General features: G+C 40.3%; 1 protein-coding gene across 1 annotated transcript in view; it reads left to right on the top strand.

Moving 5' to 3' along the window:
• arhgap35 (Rho GTPase activating protein 35) overlaps positions 1-24,097 on the top strand; it is a 77,107-nt gene that overhangs the window by 15,971 nt on the left and 37,039 nt on the right. The window contains exon 2 of the mRNA XM_003228036.4: positions 9,514-13,411. Within this exon, the coding sequence (XP_003228084.1) occupies positions 9,719-13,411 (3,693 nt within the window). The 5' untranslated portion in view covers positions 9,514-9,718. The remainder of the gene's footprint in view (positions 1-9,513; positions 13,412-24,097) is intronic.

The raw sequence follows: 24,097 nt of genomic DNA, 5'->3' as shown, positions 1-24,097 counted from the left end.
TGTAAATTGGCACCCAGCACTACACCAAACTACACTGGGAGTTCCAGCAGATGGACTTACTAGAACAATCCTATTTTAAAATAACAATTGTGTCATGGTAAGATTCTTATATGTCAAATTATGGTGGTTCTAATAAATCATTTACTTGGCACATCTGCTTTTCAGTTTTTGATGCATTTGATGTCTCCCAAGTTAGGTTTAATGGCTTCCTTATTTATATCTAAATAGAGAGTCTTGTTTTTAAACTGACAGCAAGAGGGATAGTTGGCTGTATTGTATACTGTTTATAGAAAGAACCTTCTGTGTTTCATCAGAAACTATCTGAAATTTGGTGCTCACACATTTTGTTAAGGGCTGGGGCACAGCATTACTTGCTGTAAGACTCAATTAAGAACAGAAATATGTTTTTATCTGTAAGGATCCATGTTCTAGTCCTCAGGCATTAATTTTAAGGCTTTCATGATTTTGTATTATCTCAATATTTCATATCCCTTGTTATACATAGAAGCAGAGAGGTACAGTTTTGAATGGTTGAAACACTTCCCTTGCTAAAGAAGCAGAATTATGCATTTGTTTCCTAGAAAATGTGATATTTTCTTGAGAATAAGGATGCAATATTTGTGTCTATCATAGTGATACTAGCTCTTGTCTGACAAACATAGAACTAAAATCTCAAAGGGAAAGTGTGTTTGTACTGCGGGCTGTGCATGATTGGCATACACACATTAATCTTTTGATTTGCATAGATTTTGTAATACCTAATAGATATTGTTGCTTGAGTATTGAATCCTGTGAATATCCTCTGTGTTAAACAAAGACAATTGAATACATGTACTATTGAGGGAAATGGGATTTGGGTAAGAGCGAAACCACATTTGGGTACGAGTGAAACATTTTTAAAAGGATAGCGAACATTCAGTGTTTCTAAGCATCTTTTACTAACTTCCCAAGTGGGGTCTAGATTACGCTGTAATGTGTCTTGATGGGATTTTGAGAGACATCCTTTTCTGACTGCTGTTCCCTGTGTTAATTATAAAGCCCATTCCAGAATCACAGAAGCCTCCAGAGCACTATTTGATCTAGTGGTAAGACTCCATTACTTGATGGAGGCAACTGTAGATGTGCTTGAGCTCAGGCACAAAAATCTCTTCTGCCTCAGCTTCATTTTTATCTAGAGAGCTTTAGGGGAATTGCACAATCCTTCATTGAACTAGAAGAAGGGTTGCCTGCGCTTCCCTCCCTGTCCCCTTTTCGGGCTGTGGAAGGACAGGCTCCTCATGGCATAATTTGTGAACTTAGGTTTTGCAACATGTTTACTTAACTAGAGCATTCATTCTCTTTCAGGGGTCCTGGCCAATGTTCAAATATATTTCAGAATAAGTAGAGCACAGTCACATTAAGTCCAAGTGATAGTGTTGCTGGGTTTTTTTTTTTTATAAAAAAGCTCTATCTCCCAGTGGGCCTTTGCATATGCAATGGCATGGTTTCTATCTACTGAGGAGAATACCATATTTACTTGAGTCTAATGCACCATCGAATCACATTCTCACATAAATTTTCAAAACCCTGAAACCAAAAAAGTATTTAATGCCGAATGTAATGCGCAGCAGCAAAAAGTGCACTCTTTGTAATTTGGCCATGCTGTGGAGTTATGGGGGCTGTGATTTTTTTCGATGTCTTGAGCCTTTTCTGCCAAAGAATGCTGGTACCTCACTAAACTACAAATCCTAGGATCCCGTAACATTGAGCTATGACAATTAAATTAAGGTTGGGGTCCCTCAAATAGGAACTCCAGGCGCTCCTGAAGCAGTTTCATCTTTTGCTTTGGCTCAGCACTAAGAAGATCGTATGACATGGATATAATCATACCCTAATTTTGGCATGTCATTTAGCCAAAAATGGTGAGCATTAGACTCAAATAAATAGGACATTTGAGCTATGCAACCTTCATTTGCGTTAGAAGGAGCTGGGCGTATTTTTCCCAATTCAGGAGCATGGAACAGAAGGAATACAGTAGCAGGGCTGGTGTGAAATGTGTCAGTTCTTTGTTTCTCTCATTGTACCAGTGGTTCAGTGGGTTAAACCCTTGTGCGGGCTGAACTGCTGACCTGAAGGTTGCCGGTTTGAATTTGCGAGATGGGGTGAACTACTGTCTGTCAGCTTTAGCTTGCGGGAACATGAGAGAAGCCTACCAGCTAACCATCTGTGCGTCCCCTATGCGACATCTCTGTAGATGGCTAATTCTCTCACACCAGAAGTGACTTACAGTATGTTCTCAAGTAACTTCTGACACAATAAAAAACTGAGTTTCCAAAAGGATCCAGAACGGTTCCATTATTGGTGCACATGGCCAGATAGCTCATGTACACCTTCTCTCTAAGAATAGCCCATCTGTTCCTGGAGATTAAATGTCCTGGATCCAGATGGTTAAAAGCTTAAATCAGCCTTTCCAAAGATACAAATGACCCATTTCAGAGATTTTCTACACTTGGGCCACTGTGGAGCAGTGAGAAAATTTACAACTCTGTGAAGAAATCCTTTTCCCATTGTTGTGCTTACAGTATATTCAGTGGAGTGAAGCAGCACCTCTTGTGCTGCTGTGCTTCAGGGTCACTTGGCGTTTGCTTTATTAAAAGTGATATTCGGCAGCATGTAATTCTGAATGTGAAAACTACGTCAGGCTGAAGATGAGGATTTAAATACACGATGCATAAATGTTGTGTGTAGCAACCAATCAGCCTTAAATTAGGCTAATTTGTGGTACGTTTTAAACCGCTCAGCTAGGATATGTGTCATTTTGCATAAGAATGGAACTATCCAGCAAACAATGGAAATCATTTCACTGTGAGTTACTTACAGCAGAAGAGCAGGGCTCCTTTCCACCAATAAAATACTTTTTTTTCATATTAGAAGCGACTTGAGAACATACTGTAATTCTTTTTAGGTGTGAGAGAATTGGCTGTCTACAGAGACGTTGCCCAGGGGATGCCTGGATGTGTTACCATCCTGCTGGGAGGCTTTTGTCATGTCCCCTTAAGCTAGAGCTGACAGGCAGGAGCTCATCCCATCTCACAGATTCAAACAGGCAACCTTCAGGTCAGCAACCCAACCTTAAGTCAGCAGTTCAGCTGGCACAAGGGCTTAACCCATTGCGCCACTGTGGCTCCTAATAAAATATGGTACATGAGGTGGTATTTCTTGTTAACTCGGAATGAATCTAGTTCGGAGTTTAGATAACTAATCTTTTGTGCTGAAGAGGAGTCTTTCCTTGCTTCTTTTCTCCCTCAATTGCACACAATATTTGGAGAATCTCCTGTCTTTTGGTTTAGTGTCTTGTACATGTTACTGGGCCAGAGTCCTGTGAGTGCACTGCTTTAATGGCTGCACGTTTCCTCCTTGGTTCTGCTGAGGGAAGACACATAAAATCTGCCAGTACTGTAGGCCTGTTTTTCTATTGCTTCTCTCCCTTCATTACCACATAGGTCTGCTGCCTTTTTCCTCTTGCTATCACTATACAATGCTAGGGTAGCTTCATGGATTTTTTCCTAGGGTTTGTAAATGCCATGAAGGATATGCACTGGTACTTGGCCCTGTACATACATATATGAAATTAAGTTAAAATTATGCAAATGTGAAGATTGGAGTGTATTTCTCCCAATTAAAGAGCATGGGCTAGAGATAATGTAGTAGTAGGAACTGTGAACGTGAACTGTGAATTGGCTGCCAGTTTGCTACTGAGCACAATTCAAAGTGCTGGCTTTAGCCTTTAAAGCCCTAAATGGTTCTGGCCCAGTTTACTTGTCTGAACATATCTCCCTCTATGAACCATCTCAGAGTTTATCATCTGGAGAGGCCCTGCTCTCGCCACCACCTTCGCAAGTGCAATTGGCGGAGACGAGAAATAGAGCCTTCTCAGTGGTGACACCTCGGCTATGGAACTCCCTGCCCAGAGAGATTAGATCAGCTCCCTCCTTCCTGACCTTCCGCAAAAAAGTGAAGAAGTGTCTCTTTGACCAAGCCTTTGAAAATCTAGTGCAATAATTTGATACGAAAGATACGTAATTGACTTATGGAATGGCCCTGGACTGTGCCTATGGATCACATGATTTAACTTGTTGTATGGATTCAAATGCTTTTGATTGTTTTAATGGTGCGGTTGTTTTTATTGTACTATGTTTTAACAGATATTGCTTATGTTGTGAAGCCGCTTTGAGTCCCCTCTGGGGTTGAGAAAGGCAGGATAAAAGAACCATAAATAAATAAATATGCCCATTCTGCCCTAAATTTCAGTATATGAGGGTAATTTTGATCAAGGGCAAGCATGTAGAAGAATTTGAGAATTAAATCGCAGATCTGTGATATAAATTGCTTGTGTGTAACAGATAAACAGTTTTGCTTACATTCTGGCCCTGGCATAACATTTAAAAATAAAATAAAAATAGGGGTGCTTACAAGAATTCCTGCGACTGGGAGTTGCTTTAGGAAAGGCAGTCACCTTTCCTCTTTGCTTTTATCTTCTAAAATGGAACATTCTGCAACATACATGGCCCATCTGAAACAAACGGCACGTTTTCTTCAAATCATATTTGTTGATTTTGCAAAGTTTAATCAAATTAGGAGGTCATGTTAAAGGGAGGCGGATGGGGAAGGACTGTATGGAAGTGAGGCTGCCAATAGCCCTAGCTGGCATATCCAGTATTGAGGAATGAACTCATTTGTTGTAGTTCAGCCACCATATCTAGAGGACCACACAATCCCCACCTTGGATCAAAGCAACCATAATCTACTAAGGTTTGTTCAGCTATGTATCAGATTGTGTAAACAGTGTGTATCAGAGATATATCTTGTTTGTGTTAGCATCCTCCCCTGCTACTAAAAGATATCACTAAAATGATACAAATTGGGGGGGGGGGGTACTTTTCTATTACAGGGAAGATACATCCTTACGATGCACTGTTTAAAAACCGTTTCTATGATATACATGACTTTCACATGCTCCTGGACAGAGTATTTCATAATTCATGTTTTTCCTCAGAGTTTTCTCTGTGGCATCTTGTTATATCTTTTTCCAGCTATATGCCCCTTGCATAGTAATTTAGAGATATAAAGACATAAATATACAAACATAGAGCTATAATTAATTGTTAGATAGTAACAGAAATATATAAGGTGTTAATGCTTTGTACAAATTCCACAGGGTTGGAAAATAGCAACAAGAATGGCAACATTTGGAGCAAGGAGAAACATAGTGGGTGAATAGGGTGATAAGAAGATTAAGAATGAATTAATTTGGTTGCATGTTCAGATATTTACCATTATCACATGTGATTTTTTTCTGAATTTCTACTTTGTTAGTAAACATGCTGACGCAGTCTTCAGTGTTTATAGTTTTCCTCTTTGAAATGTGGCAGCCAAGTCTAGGCAGAAGAATAGCATGTGTTGGGATGTCCCTAAGCCACAGGGCTTCATTACGCATGCTGAATTGCTTTTGCAGATGCTCAGTAAACATATTTTTGATTAAAGAGTTAGCAGTAGAGAAGTTCAGAGTCCAACTAGATTTATTTCTTTAAACAGGAGTGGTAGGAATCATGGGGCCTTCCAGGTATTTGTGAAATGAAACCCCAGCATTCCTCACCATTGGGTATATTGGTTAATAGCTGGTGGGATGTGGTGTCTCACATCTGGAGGGCTAAATGATTCTAGCCTCATCTTTAAAACAGTCTACATAGTAATGAAGGTTTCTAACTCAGAGGTCTTGCTTGACCTTGTTTGGCTGTATTGTCAATTGATTGCATGTGTCATCCTGCTGCTTTGTTAAATTAAAAGTCTCCCATATCTTTTTCTAGTGTTGAGGCAATTCCCTGCTGTCTCACTCCTCAAGCGCTTGTGTATGTGTCACATTCCTTGTTTGTTTTGGTAGCCTTTTGCTTTTTCCAATATCAGCTGTTTCAATCTTTTCTATGCTGGCTTGTAGTGCTTTATTTATGGCTGACATGCTTTGGGCACTTCCTAGCAATTGAACCAGCTAGCATTTGAGGCCTCTTTTGGAAAAGATGGTTCTCATTCTGCCTTTTGAGTTTGCTTTAAAATATTGGCTGGACTTGTTGAGGTCCTTCTGGCTTTGCTTAGAGACAGATCAGTGTGCCAGCTCTTTGCTCTCTCTATACTGTTTTGAAGCACATGTCATATGTAGCTTGGATTTAATAATACAGTAGAGTCTCACTTATCCAACATAAACGGGCCGGCAGAATGTTGGATAAGCAAATATGTTGGATAATAAGGAGGGATTAAGGAAAAGCCTATTACACATCAAATTAGGTTATGATTTTACAAATTAAGCACCAAAACATCATGTTTAACAACAAATTTGACAGAAAAAGTAGTTCAATATGCAATAATGCTATGTAGTAATTATTGTATTTACGAATTTAGCACCAAAATATCACGATATATTGAAAACATTGACTACAAAAATGTGTTGGATAATCCAGAACGTTGGATAAGCGAGTGTTGGATAAGTGAGACTCTACTGAAATAATAATAATAATAATAATAATAATAATAATAATAATAATAATAAATTTTACCCTGCCATCATCTCCCAAAAGGAACTCAGGGCAGCTTACAAAGCACTTGTGATGTAACAATACATATGGTGCAATAAATACAGATACATAAATATCAAAGGGAAACATAATTCACATAATTAATACATAACAATACTACAGTAAAATCAATCAACCCTAAAATACACATCAATAAAATGTTATGGTAATTAAAGACATAAAATGAATAACAACCAACCAGTCACATAAAGTGCTTTCAGTGAGATTTCAAGCTACAACCTCTGAATTGGGATTTGCAAATCTACCCCAGAAACCATAAGCATAATTGATTGTGTATTTGAGTCTATCATCCATGTAAGCATCTTTGGATCAGTCACTGAAACTGATAGAACATCCCTTTTTGAATGTTAGGTCTGTGCAGATGTCTTTTATGGAGAACAAAGAAAGATTTACAAGAGCATGGCTTGATTATGGGCCTTCTTTTCTCGCCAGCAGCAAAGAGGTGATTTTTGGGGCAGAAAAAAGAAGTGCAGTGGCATTTATTGCTAGGGAAAGCATCTAGATATGTGCAGTTAACTCCATCTCTGTAGCATGTTCCACTTCCACAAGCCCCTCTATATGAGTCTTGAAGATTGTAGAAAGCCTTTGAATTACAGCCGTGCTTAACTAAGATAAATACCCAGCTGGCCTTAGGTGCAGAACTGCATTAAATGTGGAGTGCGTGTCAAAGTGGGAAAAGTCCCACTTTTATTTTGGCTCACGTTCCAAATATTTAATCTGGTGACTCAGCTGACTTTTCAAAGCTACCTCTTAGAAAAGTTGAATGCACTTAAGATCAAATGCTCCAGGTTTCTTTTTCTAAATCAAGCATACAATAGCATTTTCAAACTTACAGCAACCTTTTGTCTCCTGTAATTCATTCCAACTGAAGAACTAGTTAAACTGCATTATTCAGCCATCAAAGCAAAGGATAATTTATATTGGCTGCGGATTCAAAGTCCACATTCTCTGACAACAGGCATGTTGTAACTATGAAGGCCAGCAATGTCATCTGAGTGCCAATCCTCCCGCTCCCCATTTTAAAAGAGCAGTACTAGTTTTAATCTGAATTAAAAGAAACCAGAATGCCTAAAGTATTGCAAAATCACTGAGAAAGGTTCATATTGCTTCTGCACTAGTACTTAAATCTTGGCTAATGCATCCCAGTAATATCCCTTAAGAATGGTCTTAGGTCTTTTTTCACACTTCTAACAATGGTGATCCTATTAGACTGAGCCTATCCATTTGTGGAAGCGTAATCTTCCTGATGAAAAGAATAATCAGATGCCATTGTTGACCTTAAGCCAAAAAGCAAAGATAACTTCTGTCTAGTGCATTCTGTATTGGCAACACTGGCTTCAGAAAAAATATTAACTATTTTGAAAAGGCTGGAAGAAGAAAGATTTCTAGGCTTATAGTAGTGTTCAGCTCTTTCAGCTGCACATTAGGCAGATTTCCTTTTCTTGATGTTCTCACATTTTAATATTTCTCTTTCCCATCTTGTTGGTAAAGCAGTGATTTGAAGTGTGGTATAGCCAGTGGACAAAGACATAAAGCTGACATTTGACTACTGTTAAACTGTATGTTATAGTAGTTAATTTATGGTTAAGGAGACTTTTCATCTGTTACTACTATTTTGTGAATAACCTCTGCCAGAGAAACTATATAAAGTCCATATAGTTGTGTGTTTATTGGCATAGCCTTTTCCCTAGTGAACAAGAATCACACTCCTTCTGTAAATTGAGTTATCTGGTCATCTTGTCTTATTAATGTGTTTCAGGAAATCTGGAAGTGGTCTTACCTCATCTTTTTGCATGTCTCTGTCTCTTGAAATTATCCAAACCAATCTAAGTGATACCTAGATGTACCAATATTGTAGGTCTGGGGAAAGCATATTTAGCCCTTCAAGGGTATTGGCAGCTAAACATGTAAATGCCCATTAGATACAGGATCTGTACTTGTTAATTGTTGCTTATCAGGGGATCACCGAAGACATGGGATTTTTGCAAAGAAAGTGGGACATTGTAGCTCAGTCCATGTAATCAAATCTCAGATAATTGCCTCTTCTCTTCTCACTCAAACCTTCCTGATCCTCATTCTACTACTGTCCTCCTTTATATATCCCCATGGACAGTGTTCCCACCCCCATTAGAATCGCCACAACATTAGTACTCAAGTGGCCGGCACAACTCTAATAGAGCTGTTCTTTATGCCCAATGCAGCCTCTATGATGTTGCCCCTTTATTGAAACAGGGCTGCATTGTGTTGTGGGTGGGGTTTTCTCTTCCCTGTTGTGTAAGAATTTTTTCTTGGAAGACCCAACATATAGTAATGTCCTAAAAGCTTCATGCAAGGCTTCCCCCTCTTTTCAGCCTTACTGGAATGGGGAGAACCCCAAAACATTTGGAGAATGCTGCTTTGTTGGGCCTATTAAACAAGGGCGCTCCCTTTTTCTCCCCAGTGCAGCTCTTCTTGCTGGGATAGTTTCATGCAGTCTGTATGTGAGATAAGTAAAGGACCTCTTCAGGCTGGACTAGCAAAGAGGCACAATCTGCTTGGTTGCTATCTACAATAAGGACCTCTTTCATTTGTGGCATGAGGGAAGAGCTGGATAAGCTTCCCCTGGAAGTGAGTGTCCTCCATACGATGCTTGTAAGAGTAGGGCTCTACAAGCAAAACTCAGGTGTTTATTGCTTGCTTTCTGTAAGAAAGGAGTCCTGGGAATAGTTTTCTGGGCACATCCTTTGGGGGGGGGGGGGTTCTTATTATGCTTTTCCTTTTGAATCAGGTTGAGACTCCTATGTGTCCTTTTGTCATGTATCTGTATGTTTTTATGAAAGATCTCTTGCACTTTTGCTGTAACTTAAAATATCCTAAAACTGTTCCTATTCCCACACTTTTTCCCCAGGGAGACATGCTGTCTATCCAGTTGTGAAGATCAGTGACAACTGAGCTGCTGTTGGTCCACGCAACATGGGAAGAGCCATCACCACTGTCCTAGCCATCGTTAATGTGAATTGCTAGCAGTCACCTGCCCACTATTGCGATTGCATGGAAATACAGCAGGCATTAATACTCCAGGAAGCTGCCAAGGGTAACAGGATGTTTGGACGATGATGATGGCACGGAAGCAAGATGTCCGCATCCCCACCTACAATATCAGTGTGGTTGGATTGTCTGGGACGGAGAAAGAGAAAGGGCAGTGTGGGATTGGGAAATCGTGCCTGTGCAATCGTTTTGTTCGGCCCAGGGCAGATGACTTCCACTTGGACCACACTTCAGTCCTCAGCACCAGTGACTTTGGAGGAAGAGTTGTCAACAACGACCATTTCTTGTACTGGGGGGAAGTGGTACGTTCTCTGGAGGACTGTGTGGAATGTAAAATGCACATTGTGGAACAGACTGAATTTATTGATGACCAGACTTTCCAGCCTCACCGCAGCACAGCCCTTCAGCCCTATATCAAAAGGGCGGCTGCGACCAAACTTGCATCTGCAGAAAAGCTCATGTACTTTTGCACTGATCAGCTTGGGCTGGAGCAGGACTTCGAGCAGAAACAGATGCCGGATGGGAAGCTGTTGGTAGATGGCTTTCTGCTCTGTATTGATGTCAGCAGGGGCATGAACAGGAACTTTGATGATCAGCTCAAGTTTGTTTCAAACTTGTACAATCAACTCACAAAAACAAAAAAGCCCACAGTGATCGTTCTGACAAAGTGTGATGAAGGGGTGGAGCGGTACATTAGAGATGCACACACTTTTGCCTTAAGCAAAAAGAACCTCCAGGTGGTAGAGACGTCTGCCAGATCCAATGTGAACGTTGACTTGGCTTTCAGCACTTTAGTGCAGCTGATAGACAAAAGCAGGGGCAAGACTAAAATTATCCCTTACTTTGAGGCTTTGAAGCAGCAAAGCCAGCAGATTGCGGCTGCGAAAGATAAGTATGAGTGGCTGGTGAGCCGCATTGTGAAAAACCACAACGAGACTTGGTTGAATGTCTCACGGAAGATGCAGTCCTCTCCAGAGTACCAGGATTATGTCTATCTGGAAGGGACGCCAAAAGCCAAGAAGCTCTTCCTGCAACATATTCATCGCCTCAAACAAGAACATATAGAGCGCCGGAGGAAAATGTATCTTGCTGCTTTGCCTCTTGCTTTTGAAGCCCTTATTCCAGACTTGGATGATATAAACCATTTGAGCTGCATAAAAGTGGAAAAGCTGTTGGAGTCGAAGCCAGACTTCTTAAAGTGGTTTGTTGTTCTTGAGGAGACTCCCTGGGATGCCACCAGCCACATAGATAACATGGAGAACGAACGCATTCCGTTCGACCTGATGGAGACCTTGCCTGCGCAGCAGCTCTATGAGGCCCATCTTGAGAAGCTGAGGAATGAGAGGAAAAGGGCAGAAATGAGAAGGGCTTTCAAAGAGAATTTGGAGACTTCCCCTTTCATAACTCCAGGAAAACCTTGGGAAGAAGCTCGTAGTTTCATCATGAACGAGGACTTTTATATGTGGCTCGAAGAGTCTGTCTACATGGATATTTATGGTAGACACCAAAAGCAGATTATAGAGAAGGCCAAGGAGGAGTTTCAGGAGCTGCTTCTGGAATACTCAGAACTGTTCTATGAGCTAGAACTTGATGCCAAACCCAGTAAAGAGAAAATGGGTGTCATCCAAGATGTGTTGGGCGAAGAACAAAGATTTAAAGCATTGCAAAAGCTACAAGCTGAACGAGATGCCTTGATCTTGAAGCACATTCATTTTGTGTATCACCCAACAAAGGAGACCTGCCCCAGCTGCCCAGCTTGCATAGATGCTAAAATTGAGCATTTGATAAGTTCTAGGTTTATAAGGCCTTCTGATCGCAATCAGAAAAACTTACTGTCAGATTCCAATATAGATAGAATCAACTTAGTAATTCTTGGTAAAGATGGACTTGCACGTGAGTTAGCAAATGAGATCCGAGCTCTTTGCACAAATGATGACAAGTATGTGATAGATGGGAAAATGTATGAACTCTCCTTGAGACCTATAGAAGGTAATGTCAGGCTTCCTGTTAATTCTTTTCAGACGCCAACATTTCAGCCCCATGGTTGCCTCTGTCTTTATAATTCCAAGGAATCTCTGTCGTATGTTGTTGAAAGTATTGAAAAGAGCCGAGAGTCCACTCTTGGCCGAAGGGACAACCACTTAGTTCATCTTCCTCTGACACTCATTCTAGTGAATAAGAGAGGAGACACCAGTGGGGAAACACTGCACAGCTTAATACAGCAAGGGCAGCAGATTGCTAGTAAGTTGCAGTGTGTCTTCCTCGATCCAGCTTCTGCTGGCATTGGCTATGGGCGTAATATTAATGAAAAACAAATCAGTCAAGTTCTGAAAGGCCTGCTAGACTCGAAGCGCAACTTAAACCTTATGAGCTCAACTGCGAGCATTAAAGATATGGCTGATATTGATCTTCGGATAGTCATGTGTTTGTTGTGTGGAGATCCCTTCAATGTGGATGATATCCTCCTCCCAATTCTTCAGTCCCAAACCTGTAGGCCTTCCCATTGCGGAAGCAGTAATTCTGTGTTACTTGAATATCACATAGGACCACACAAGAGACGTATAGAACTCTCCTTGCTTTCATACCATTCCTCATTTAGCATTAGGAAAAGCTGGCTAGTCCATGGCTACATTTTGTTTTATTCAGCTAAACGTAAAGCCTCCCTGGCTATGTTACGTGCCTTTCTTTCTGAAGTGCAGGATATTATCCCTGTTCAAATCGTGGCACTCACAGAAGGCTCCTTAGATGTTCTGGACAATGATTTAAGTAGAGAACAGTTAACAGAGGGAGAGGATATTGCCCAGGATATAGAAGGAAAGTTTACAACTATCCCTTATAGTCAACCTCAACATAAACTAGAAATCTTCCACCTGTTTTTCAAAGACGTGATGGAGAGGAAAAACATCATTGAAGCCACCCACATGTATGATAATGCTGCTGAAGCCTGCAGCACTACAGAAGAAGTGTTTAATTCCCCCCGTGCTGGCTCACCTCTCTGCAATTCAAACCTTCAGGATTCAGAGGAAGATATTGAGCCTCCAACCTACAGCCCTTTCAGAGAGGACACCTCAATGCCCAGTTTGTCCAAAGATCTTTCTAAACTTTCCATGGAATTGGAGGGGAATGATGGTCTTTCCGTCTTTTCTGTTATGAGCACTTTTGAAAGCAAACTGAACAACAAAGTACCTCCACCAGTGAAACCAAAGCCCCCGGTCCATTTTGATATTACGAAGGGGGATCTTTCTTATTTGGAACAGGGGCATCGGGATGGGCAGAGGAAGTCTGTGTCATCTAGCAGTTGGCCCCCAACGGATGGCTTTGACCCTTCCGACTATGCAGAGCCCATGGATGCAGTAGTAAAACCAAGGAACGAGGAAGAAAATATCTACTCAGTGCCCCACGATAGCACCCAAGGCAAAATCATCACCATTCGAAACATCAACAAGACCCAGTCCAACGGAAGCGGCAATGGGTCAGATAGCGAAATGGACACGAGCTCCTTAGAACGTGGCCGCAAGGTGTCTATCATTAGTAAACCAGTGCTGTATCGGACAAGATGTACGAAGCTCGGGAGATTTGCCAGTTTTAGGACCAGTTTCAGCGTAGGGAGCGACGATGAATTGGGCCCCATTAGGAAGAAGGAGGAAGACCAAACCTCCCAAGGTTACAAGGGAGATAATGCTGTAATTCCATATGAGACTACTGATGAAGACCCCAGGAAAAGGAACATCCTCCGAAGCTTAAGGAGAACAACTAAGGTAACGTGCTGATTTTTAAAAGGGAGAGTTAAGTTCTATGGTTTGGCAGCCTCTTAACTCTTTAATTCCAGTTAATACTGCTTTGGAAACAAAGTGACAGAGTAGAGATTGGTGTCAATTGAGAAAACTCCATGTATCCCAAGAATATTTGCATTTTTTGAATCCCCACTAAAACCACGTTTTTGCCCAATAAATTTCATGAAAACTATAAATGGGAAATAGACATGATTCTGGTACAGTAGTTGCCATTTTTGCCAAGTTTTAGCGAGAAATAGATCGTTATAATCATTTTCCACTTGTGCAGCATCTAGATGATCCTCGTATAGTAGTGTCAGCAGGTTATCATTCCCTGGTGAGCATGACATATTAGCCCTGTTCCTGTTGCCATATTTTGAGATGATTGCTGCTAATTATCTCCTCTGATCAAGATTTGAGATGCCTGCTTAATAATAATTATGGAAAATATATTTCGGTGAAAGATTTTAAATTACATCTCTTGTTAAGTATCTTTGCGTCAAGTCTGGCTTCTGGAAACATTATGAACAAGAAGTAGTTGGTCCCTTAAGGATTGATTAATTTTGAAGGACAGTTGTCTGAAATGCAGTGCGAGCCTTGTATTTAAACTCATTATTTATGAACTTAATTATTCCGAGAGGTAATGACTTTCAGTGTCCCACCTAAAATAGGCAGAGAAGTCAATCAACCTTTACTTATATGTGTAGAGAAACCTATTTTTTCCCATGAGTTTTAATAGTTATATCTTCTCAAACGTCACTCTCAACTAAGTTATTTTCTTAACCTGGGCCTTTTGTCGAGGGCTTTTCCCATTGCAGCACAAAAGGCTACTGAACAGAAGTAGGTTCATTTCTTTCATGCAAAGACTTTTGTCTCTTTAAACAATGTCGTGACTGCTTTGCAAAACAGTGGTGATTTCATACTTGCAGCAGCTGTCCCTTTGCCAGCAGGGTATACTTCTCTTCATTGGCATTAGAGCCCTGTTTCTGGAAGAGCGGGGAAAAACAAACAAAGGCCGAATGGTCTGGTAAAACTCTTTTTGAGGAAGCTTTGAATAATAGTGTAGATTTTTCAGGAGTAAAAAAAGAAAATTCTGTTATATTCTTCAGAATTCTGTTACGGCTTTTACAGTGGAAGCTACGAATACGAAAACTTGGGAGCCTATTTTTAGAAAATCATGCTCAGTCCTGAATCACACAATGACTTCTTGGATCACTCAGCAGGAAAACATCTCTGGACGAGAAAGTGTGTGAATATCATTAACTCTTCCTTTCCAGTGAAGGACAGTGAAACCTGTGTGTGCCCCTTCTGAATTATGGCACCTGCTTGAACGGCCATTGAAGGGAAGCTGGTAGATTTCAACTTTTGGGGAGAGGAGAATTAACCATTTAAGCTTTTTACTATATTCTCAAAATGTTGTTTGTGGGAATGTCTGTATTTTGACTACTAACTAGAGCTAGGTATAGGGAGCACACGGTGCCCCTTCTAAAGCAGCTTCATTGGCTCCCGATAAGTTTCTGGTCCCAATTCAAAGTGCAGGTTAACAAAGCCCTAAATGATTTGGGTCCTACCTATCTTCGTGACTGTATCTCCCCCTCCCAATGAACCGGCATGGGCTCTAAGACAGTGATGGTCAACCTATGACACGCATGTCAGCACTGACACGCCTAGCCATTTTTGCTGACACACTGCCGCATGCAGATTGATTGGATAACTAATGTCTTTTGTGGCCAAATTTGGTGTGATTTGGTCCAGTGGTTTTGTTGTTTACTTCATGGGAATTATGCACATTACATTTATATATATATATATATATATATATATATATATATATATATATATATTCATTCTATTATCATTCTATTGTAGTATATTATTATATTATTACTATTATATTATTATATTATTCATTATTCATGACTACATTGAAACTACAATAGAGAGAAATCAGCGTGGGAACTGCAAGAGGTACCATAGATGGAAATAATTGTAGTAAATAGTTTTTGATTTATTAAATACAGTTATATATTACAATTATATATTTTTGTTATTTAAACTATATATATTGTGAAAGTATGTTTTTTTTTCCTCAAAGTGACACACCACCCAAGTCATGCTAGGTTTTTTGGTGAATTTTGACACACCAAATGCAAAAGGTTGCCCATCATTGCTCTAAGATCTGCTGGGGAGGCCCTTCTTTCGGTTCTGCCACAGTCACAAGCGTAGTTGTGGGGACGAGGGAGAAGGCCTTCTCGGTTGTGGCTCCCCAGCTTTGGAACACCGTCTCCAGGGAGATTGGGTAGGCCCCCCACACTGTCCTCCTTCCGTAGGGAACTGAAGACCAGCTTTTGAGAATGCCTAGTCGCTAGCTGATCTATGAAATTATTATGCAGCCTTTCACTTCATCCCATACCCTTGTCTCGTGGTTATATATATATTCCCATTCCCTTGCCCTATTGTTTACAGCCTGGCCATGTTTACATTAACTGCCATTGATGGATGAGCGCTGGTTTAATCTGAGTTTTATATTGTTATTTACATATGTTTTACTTTATATGTTTTATTCAGTTGTATTTTACATTGTGTCTATTTTATGTTCCATTTTTAGGCACTTTGTGCCTTGTGTAAGCTGCCCCAAGTCCCTTCGGGAAAATGATGGCAGAATATAAGAATAAAATTATTATTGTTTATTCCATCCTGTTAGAATAAAAGGACAAAAACTCTTATTGGGATGTGTCAAAGGTGCGGAAAATCCTCATGGGCCAGAAAGCGAGGATGGTGCCAACCTGCTTCTTAATCAGCAGAGGGAGCACAAGATAACTGCTGATAAAATTATTAAAGCTTCAAGCTGATGCAAGAACAGTTAGGCATTGAAAGCTTTTGTTAATGTCCTTCTCGCTAGGAAGTTCTGGGAGTGCATCTCAAATACTTCCCTGTTCAGAGTGAAAAAAGGCAAATTAGGTGAAGAGTTGTACTGTTTACAGAAACAAAAGTGGAGTGGCATGGGAATACTTGGCGGCATCTCATTTTTCAAAGTAACCCATCCCTTAAACAAAGACATTTAGTGGTGTTAATAGTCTTTGGAGCTCTTGACATTTCAACAGGTAAACTGTCTTTACGAATCCGTTAAGTAAAAGCCATGCACTGCTTTCATTGTCCCCAGTGCTGTGCTTCGCCTTTTCGGCCTCCATGTTCAGAAGCAGCCTGATTGTTTCAGGGGAAAGATCTGCCCAGAAGCAGCACGAATACTCTGCTGCCCATCTCAAAGTGTCTTTTAGCATTCTTTGCAAGGCCCATCAGTTATACAGGTCTGACAGCCAGCAAGTTTTAAAATAGAGAATCACTGTATTATAGGAGAGCAGTATTATAATTTGAATATATGTGGCAGGATGTGTAAACCCTCAATTACCTGAAAGCTTAATAAGGCTTAATCTCAGAAGATGCCTTTCTGTTTGCTTCTGTACAATTGATCCTCCCCCCTTGATTAATCTCTGTTTTTATCTGCATTCCTGGTGTTGATGTTTCATAGCTGATTAAGCATATACAGTAGAGTCTCACTTATCCAAGCTAAAAGGGCTGGCAGAAGCTTGGATAAGCGAATATCTTGGATAATAAGGAGGGATTAAGGAAAAGCCTATTAAACATCAAATTAGGTTATGATTTTACAAATTAAGCACCAAAACATCATGTTATACAACAAATTAGACAGAAAAAGTAGTTCAATACGCAGTAATGTTATGTTGTAATTACTGTATTTACGAATTTAGCACCAAAATATCACGATATATTGAAAACATTGACTACAAAAATGGCTTGGATAATCCAGAAGCTTGGATAAGTGAGGCTTGGATAAGTGAGACTCTACTGTAGTCTGAGCCAATTTTACATGGAAATACTGACAGTTTGCTCTACCTTTCTCATTTAAAAAGAGTGGGGAAATCCCACAAGTCCTTTTAAATCATGGACATTAAATTACACAACCTAATTAGTTACTTTTACCCCCTCTATAGATGGTAGTTAAAAACATTTCTAAACTTCCAAAATTAAGTAATTGGCCTTGCTCTAAGCCATTGTGTCTGTGTCTGTGGCACATATAATTTCATTGGTACTCATTGATTCTGACATTTTCCTCCTCTGTAAACATCAAGGAATGAACTGGCTGCAAAATATACAATCTGTGTGCTAAGCAAAGGACAGAGGGACCCTGTTGGCTTACACCAAGTTTAGCATGTTCACCAAACACATATATACAGAAACCTACTGAAGTGCTTATTTAAAGAAATTTATGCTACCCAAAAGTCTTGCCAACTACCCATTTCTCTCACTTGCAGAAGAAAGATTTAACATAAAATGAATGTAGTTTTGTCACTTTCTTGTATCTCTGGTCCCCAGGAACACCCCTGTTGGAGTGGAGTGCAGATTTAGGAATTTACATTTTTCAAACTGAAAAGTAAATTGGATTCATTAGTAGTAAAAGGTAAAGGTTTTCCCCTGACATTAAGTCCAGTTGTGTCCGACTCTGGGGGTTGGTGCTCATCTCCATTTCTAAGCTGAAGGGCCAGCGTTGTCCATAGACACCTCGAAGGTCATGTGGTTGGCATGACTGCATGGAGCACCATTACCTGCCTGCTGGAGTGGTATCTATTGATCTACTCACATCTGCATGTTTTCGAACTGCTAGGTTGGCAGAAGCTGGAGCTAACAGCGGGAGCTCACCCTGCTCCCCAGATTCGTACCACCAACCTTTCGGTCATCAAGTTCAGCGGCTCAGTGATTTAACCCACTGCACCATTGGGGGATCCTTTGGATTCATTAGAAATATATTATTCTAACAAAACTGCTATAAAACTATTTACCTGGTCGTTGTACATGACAAGGAATTATATCTAGAGAGGTGAGCAAACTGTGGGAAGAAAGAGGGATTGCTCCATTCCAGGGTTGATTTTATTTAAGAACTTAAGCTTAATTAGTTGAATCACAATTTACAATGCTAGTAATGAGCACTTGTGATTCTTGTATTTGCTCTTTTTTTGTGTGGAGGCACACGGTCCTTTGATGTCACCTTTATAGTTATTCAGGGATGCATGTTCCTTGGAAGGCAGGTAATCACTGAGCAATTAGTTTTAATTGCTTTCCCATTAATTTTCAGTTCATCAAAAGCTGGAAGCCCTTGCATTTAGGGCCAGAGTGCTGTTCAGGTCTATTCCACCTCCCCCAAAATTCTTAGGGAGAGGTAAAGAGGTTGAGAGTGTGTATATGCACTTCAGGCGCACCTCTTGCACAATAGGCCTAATAAGGTTATCACCCATCTCCTCAAACTGCAGTCAACATAGTCCTAGAATATAATTATAAGTTATGGAGCCTCCGGTGGCCTAGTGGATTAAAGCCTTGTGACTTGAAGGTTGGGTTGCTGACCTGAAGGCTGCCAGGTTCGAATCCCATCCGGGGAGAGTGTGGATGAGCTCCCTCTGTCAGCTCCAGCTCCATGTGGGGACATGAGAGAAGCCTCCCACAAGGATGGTAAAACATCAAAAAACATCTGGGCGTCCCCTGGGCAACGTCCTTGCAGACGGCCAATTATCTGACACGAAAACAAAAATTATACGTTGTATAACTAGTTTTCATGATTACAGTAGTCTCACTTATCCAACATCCGGCAGAATGTTGGATAAGCGAATATGTTGGATAATAAGGAGGCATTAAGGAAAAGCCTATTAAACATCAAATTACGTTATGATTTTACAAATTAAGCACCAAAACATCATGTTATACAACAAATTTGACAGAAAAAGTAGTTCAACACGCAGTAATGCTATGTAGTAATTACTGTATTTACGAATTTAGCACCAAAATATCATGATGTATTGAAAACATTGACTATAAAAATGCGTTGGATAATCCAGAACATTGGATAAGTGAGTGTTGGATAAGTGAGTCTCTACTGTATATCTTTTACCTGGCTTCTTTTCTTTTTACTGAATACTTCAAGGAATTTTTTGAAATAGAAGGTAAATATTTCAAAATCCGTTGAAATTTTAATTTTTTTTTCTTTTAAAAATCATTTTTTTTCTCTAACCTGTTTCATCCTTGGTCATGAGTTGGCTTGAATTTAATGCAGACTGCATATGAAGGATACATTTCCTTGGCAGCCAGCATAGATAACAAATGATTTGGCAAAATCGGGGGAGCCCAGTCCCTTCATTATCAGGCTTGGTTTCCAGGTCAGAAATTCTGCAGGTTGTCAGGCACCAGGTATAGCAAACCATTTCTTATTTGCCTCTCCAGTTGGTAGCCAGTGTTCTCCCCTTAGCCTTGTAGTAGTGTCTTAGTTGGCTTATAAATATTGTTCAAGCTGTTACGTTTTATGGCCTTACATGCCCATTTGGCCCTACACAATGATTTCATAATTTAAAACGGTACAGTTAACCTGGAATATAGTTCCCCGTTGCACTTAGAATACATGACACCTCGTAAACCTCATTGTGTGAATTGCTCTGCAGAGTATTTATTGAAATACCTCTAGTTTCTCTTCTCGTATGTCTTCTCTCTCTCTCCCTGTGCCTCCAGTTTAGCTGGAAATCATCAGCATGTGGGCATCCTGAGCTTCTTCCCTTTTTCTAGGTTTTGTATCATATGAAAAGAAAAATCAGTCTTAAGAGAGCACTTCATCTCTGTAATTCTTTTCCCCTGTATTTTCATGTTGCTTTTAAAACACCAAATTTCATGTTCGGAGGCAGAAGATCGGCTCAGTATCAGAGCTTTTCCCTATGGTTTTGGCAACACATTTTATAATACACTAGCTGTGCCCGGCCACGCGTTGCTGTGGCGTTGTCTGGTGGTGTTAGTGAGAAATGGTTGAGGTAGTGGTGGTATTGAATGTCTGTTGTAGGGTTGTCTTTATGTTTAGTATGCATTTGGTTGTTTGTGTACTGTGAAAGTGGTGACGATAGAAGAGGGGGTTTCTGTCCCTGTGTAGTATTGTATAGTATTTATACATTGTCCATGTGTTGTGAATGCTTGGATTGTGTCCTGCTGCATAGTAGAAAGGGTTGGGCTGGATGGCCCTTTGGGGTCTCTCCAAACTCTTGTGCCTGTCTCCTGGGTTGAGTAGGTTGCTAGGAGACCAAGTGGGCGGAACTTAGCCTTGTAACTGGCAGCAATTGGATAAAAACAATTATTCCTCTCCCTCTAATTAGGACTTTATTTTTCTTTTCTTTTTGTTGTATTAACCTAGAGCCGTGGATGATGGGTTGTATTGTCAAATTTCGAGGTTGGGGGGCCTGTAGTTTTGTTGTTTTGTCCGCTGCCCTGATGCCATCACTCTTTTATATATATAGATATTGTAGTTCACACAGAAAAAGATGATAGAGAATATGAACTGCTGTGCAAAGAAATTAGAAGTATTTTATTGTATACCTTTGTGTCAGATTTCTGGCAGTACCTGCAAACACTTGAGATTGTTGCTTTTTCCCTACCATCTTACCTGTGAGGCACATTAACTTTAGCTTTGCAGAATCTTCTGGGTGCCTTCATTAAGTATTTGGGAGCGCCTTCAAAACATGATAAAGATGCTCTATATTTTTATACCCGTTATCCCAAGTCTTGTTTTCATGGCCTTGAGCCAATAAATAGAGAGTCCCAAGGCATATTCTCCAGAATCTGTAATGTAGTTATACGCTACAAATAACATTATTTGTGATTCTTTTGTTAAGGCTGGGATGAGGTTCCAGTACCTGCTGCTTTTATAGGAAGCAAGCATGCGAGAGGAAGTGGGAGGCCTCCCTGCCCGCCCTTGATGGCCTGTGCCGTTATATATTCTTCCTGATCGACCGCGTGAGCATACCAAGAGAATTCCATTGTGTCGGATCCCACCAGCATGGTCAGCACTTAAAATAGTGATGTTTAATAGTAGGAGCGATAGGATAAATCTGTCCTGGCATATGCCATTGTCCCCTTAGATCTAAAGTGTGTGCTTGTCTATGTAGTACACAAACAGTTCCTGAAACTAAGAGTTTGAAAGGCTGACTGATGTTGGAATGGTGCAGAATTCTTTTCCCCCCGAATGCCTGCTGCTGCTGTGTAACATTTTAATGGCTCCCTAATGACAGGCACATGCCTGGCTAAAGGCAGCAGGCTTGAACCACTAGACATCTGGCAAACACTTAAGGAATGGCATTTCCAGCAGGAACCGATGTGGTTAACCCTTTGGATGACAGAAGCCCAGGGTCTTTGTTGGGAATAAAGGAACGTAGGAAACTGTCCCATGCCTGACTCTTTGTCCATTAGTACTGTCTGATTGGAAGCCTCTTTTCAAATGGGTATCTTCACTCTTAACATATGATGCTAGGAATTGATCCTCACACCGTAATCATGTATCTAAACCAGTGTTTTTCAAATTCTGCTCCTCCAGGTGTTTTGGACTTCAGCTCCCAGAATTCCCAGCCAGCTTACCAGCTGTTAGAAATTATGGGAACTAAAGTCCAAAACATCTGGAGGAGCACAATTTGAGAAACACTGATCTAAACTATGTCCTTTCCCGTAACTATGTGGTGGTAGTATGTTGAGTGAGCCTGAAAGAAGAAAGGTGTGGATGATGGTAATGCATTGGGAGAGCTCAGTGGGGTGAGTGGGCCTACTTTTCTGGCAAGTAATAATTTTTCTCCAAGTTACCTTGTGTTTATAGGGGAAGATTGATTCTGGAGGAAGTCATAACCTTTGCCTTGGCCGGGTGAAGGACTTTGGCTTTTTGTTCTTAGTCGGATGTGCTTTGTCATCCTCAGAAGTATTCTGGTGAGGGAAATAAGACCACAACTGTCTCATGGGTCACCGATCTATTTCACTTTGTTGCCAGCCTTGAACTGAGAGCTGGAGAAAACATTTCAGAAGCTGAGGGGAATTGGATAGCTTTAGGATTTTGTCAGTCTTCCTCCTGCTGTGCTATACATCATTAAAATGATGTTCAGAGTGAGAATTTTTCACTGATTGAAGACACCACAATTATACTTCCCTATCTCATCTCAGTGCTAGATCTTTTTATCTCTTTTTACTGCTGAGATGCTGATTGCAAATTGCTGGTACTTTTAAAAGGCTGGATTCTTTTTGTTTCTTCAGACCATGATCAAATGTATACTGCTGTTTGTTGGATTTGTTTGTTAGTAGAAGAATTTCAGCATATGTGTGTGTGTTATATATACCCCCATATTACTGCAGGCATCTTCTTGGGGAGTGAGTTTGTTTAATCTGATCCTCAAACTTTATATTTTATGGGGTTAACTTTTGCTGCAACAAAGTTTTCTGTATGTCTAACAAAAAACACACACAAACTATGTGTCTCTTTACCTGTGCTTGTCAAGGACACAATGTGTCATTTTGTTCTCCCAAGCTTATATTAGCAGTAAATATTTTAATATTAAAGTAGCTGCTGATTTGTTTATATGCAGTATAGAGAGAAATTCAAGGAACTTCGTATTGACCTGGGTTGACAAATTGCACTTAGGCTGATGAATGGTTTACCAATTAGGAAGGAATAGGATTTAGACAATTAGCTTTTACTTACTTGGTTCCTATAATATACTGTCTAATGCCTTTGGAAGTAAAACTCTTTTCTGTAGCTGTTGTCCAAAAATAAATGGTCCCGGTGTTGTTGCAGAACAGTATTGTTCCAACTATCCTCTTTTCAGCAGGGCTTCAGAGGAGGAAGTTGTATGGAAACAGACTAAACAGGAAGTGATCATTTTCATTTAGGATTGAAATGGAGACAATGGATGAAGTAGGTGGGTGGAAATTTCCTTGGGTGACATGGTGGAACAGATGTCTTTCAAGGGAAGCTGACTTACTCGGGCCCCATTAATCTCCTCTTTGGGGCTCAAAATAACAAGACACCTGTCCTTGTATAATGCTACTACTTTCAGGCTAGAAGCCTTTTTTCAGTTGAGTCATACACTACATTCATGATTTCAGTCATTTCAGAGCACACAATTCCTGCCAACTTTCTCATCTAGAGAGAATGTTGTAAAGATCTATTTTAAAGATGGAGAGCAATTTTTTTTCTTTCTAAACAGTATCATATACCTATTACACCCCAGGCCTGGAAACCCCTATGAGCACAGCACCACACAAGAGTCCAGAGTATAAGCAAGTGGTTTATTATAAAAACATATAAAATATATGAAAAATCAGGAATAAGGAAAGAAGATGTGTAATTCCAAGAGAAGGTTAGCAATAAGTGATAACCAGACAGTAATCCAAATGTCTCATGCAAATCCCAAGGTAAAATAGTCCAGGAATAACCAGAGAATCACAAGTACAGCATAAATCCACGAGCAAAGGTATGCTTAATAAAAACTTGAGCAAGAATACAAAAACAAGAACATAGAAAGCTTCCAGGTTACTTAAATCCAAAACCAAGGCTTGACTTGAAACAAGAACCGAAGAACTCAGGCCTAGCTTCTTCTTTGAATGCTATGTTGCTTGAACTAACTCTTAGGTAAACAACTTAGTAATTAATAAGCACCCATGAAGTCATTTCTTTTGCCATGAATTCTCTCCTCAACTTTCCCATATAAAACGCTCTGACCGGAGCTGCCTATTTTCTGCTCTAATCTGTAAACTAAGACTTCTGTTGTCCTCCATAGCTCCAGGTGTTTTTCCCTGGGAGCCATATTACTTAGC

This window comes from Anolis carolinensis, unplaced genomic scaffold (assembly GCF_035594765.1).
Source record: "Anolis carolinensis isolate JA03-04 unplaced genomic scaffold, rAnoCar3.1.pri scaffold_10, whole genome shotgun sequence".
Lineage (NCBI taxonomy): Eukaryota > Metazoa > Chordata > Lepidosauria > Squamata > Dactyloidae > Anolis > Anolis carolinensis.
Note: the sequence above shows the minus strand (reverse complement) of the source record. Positions and strands in the feature narration are given on the sequence as shown.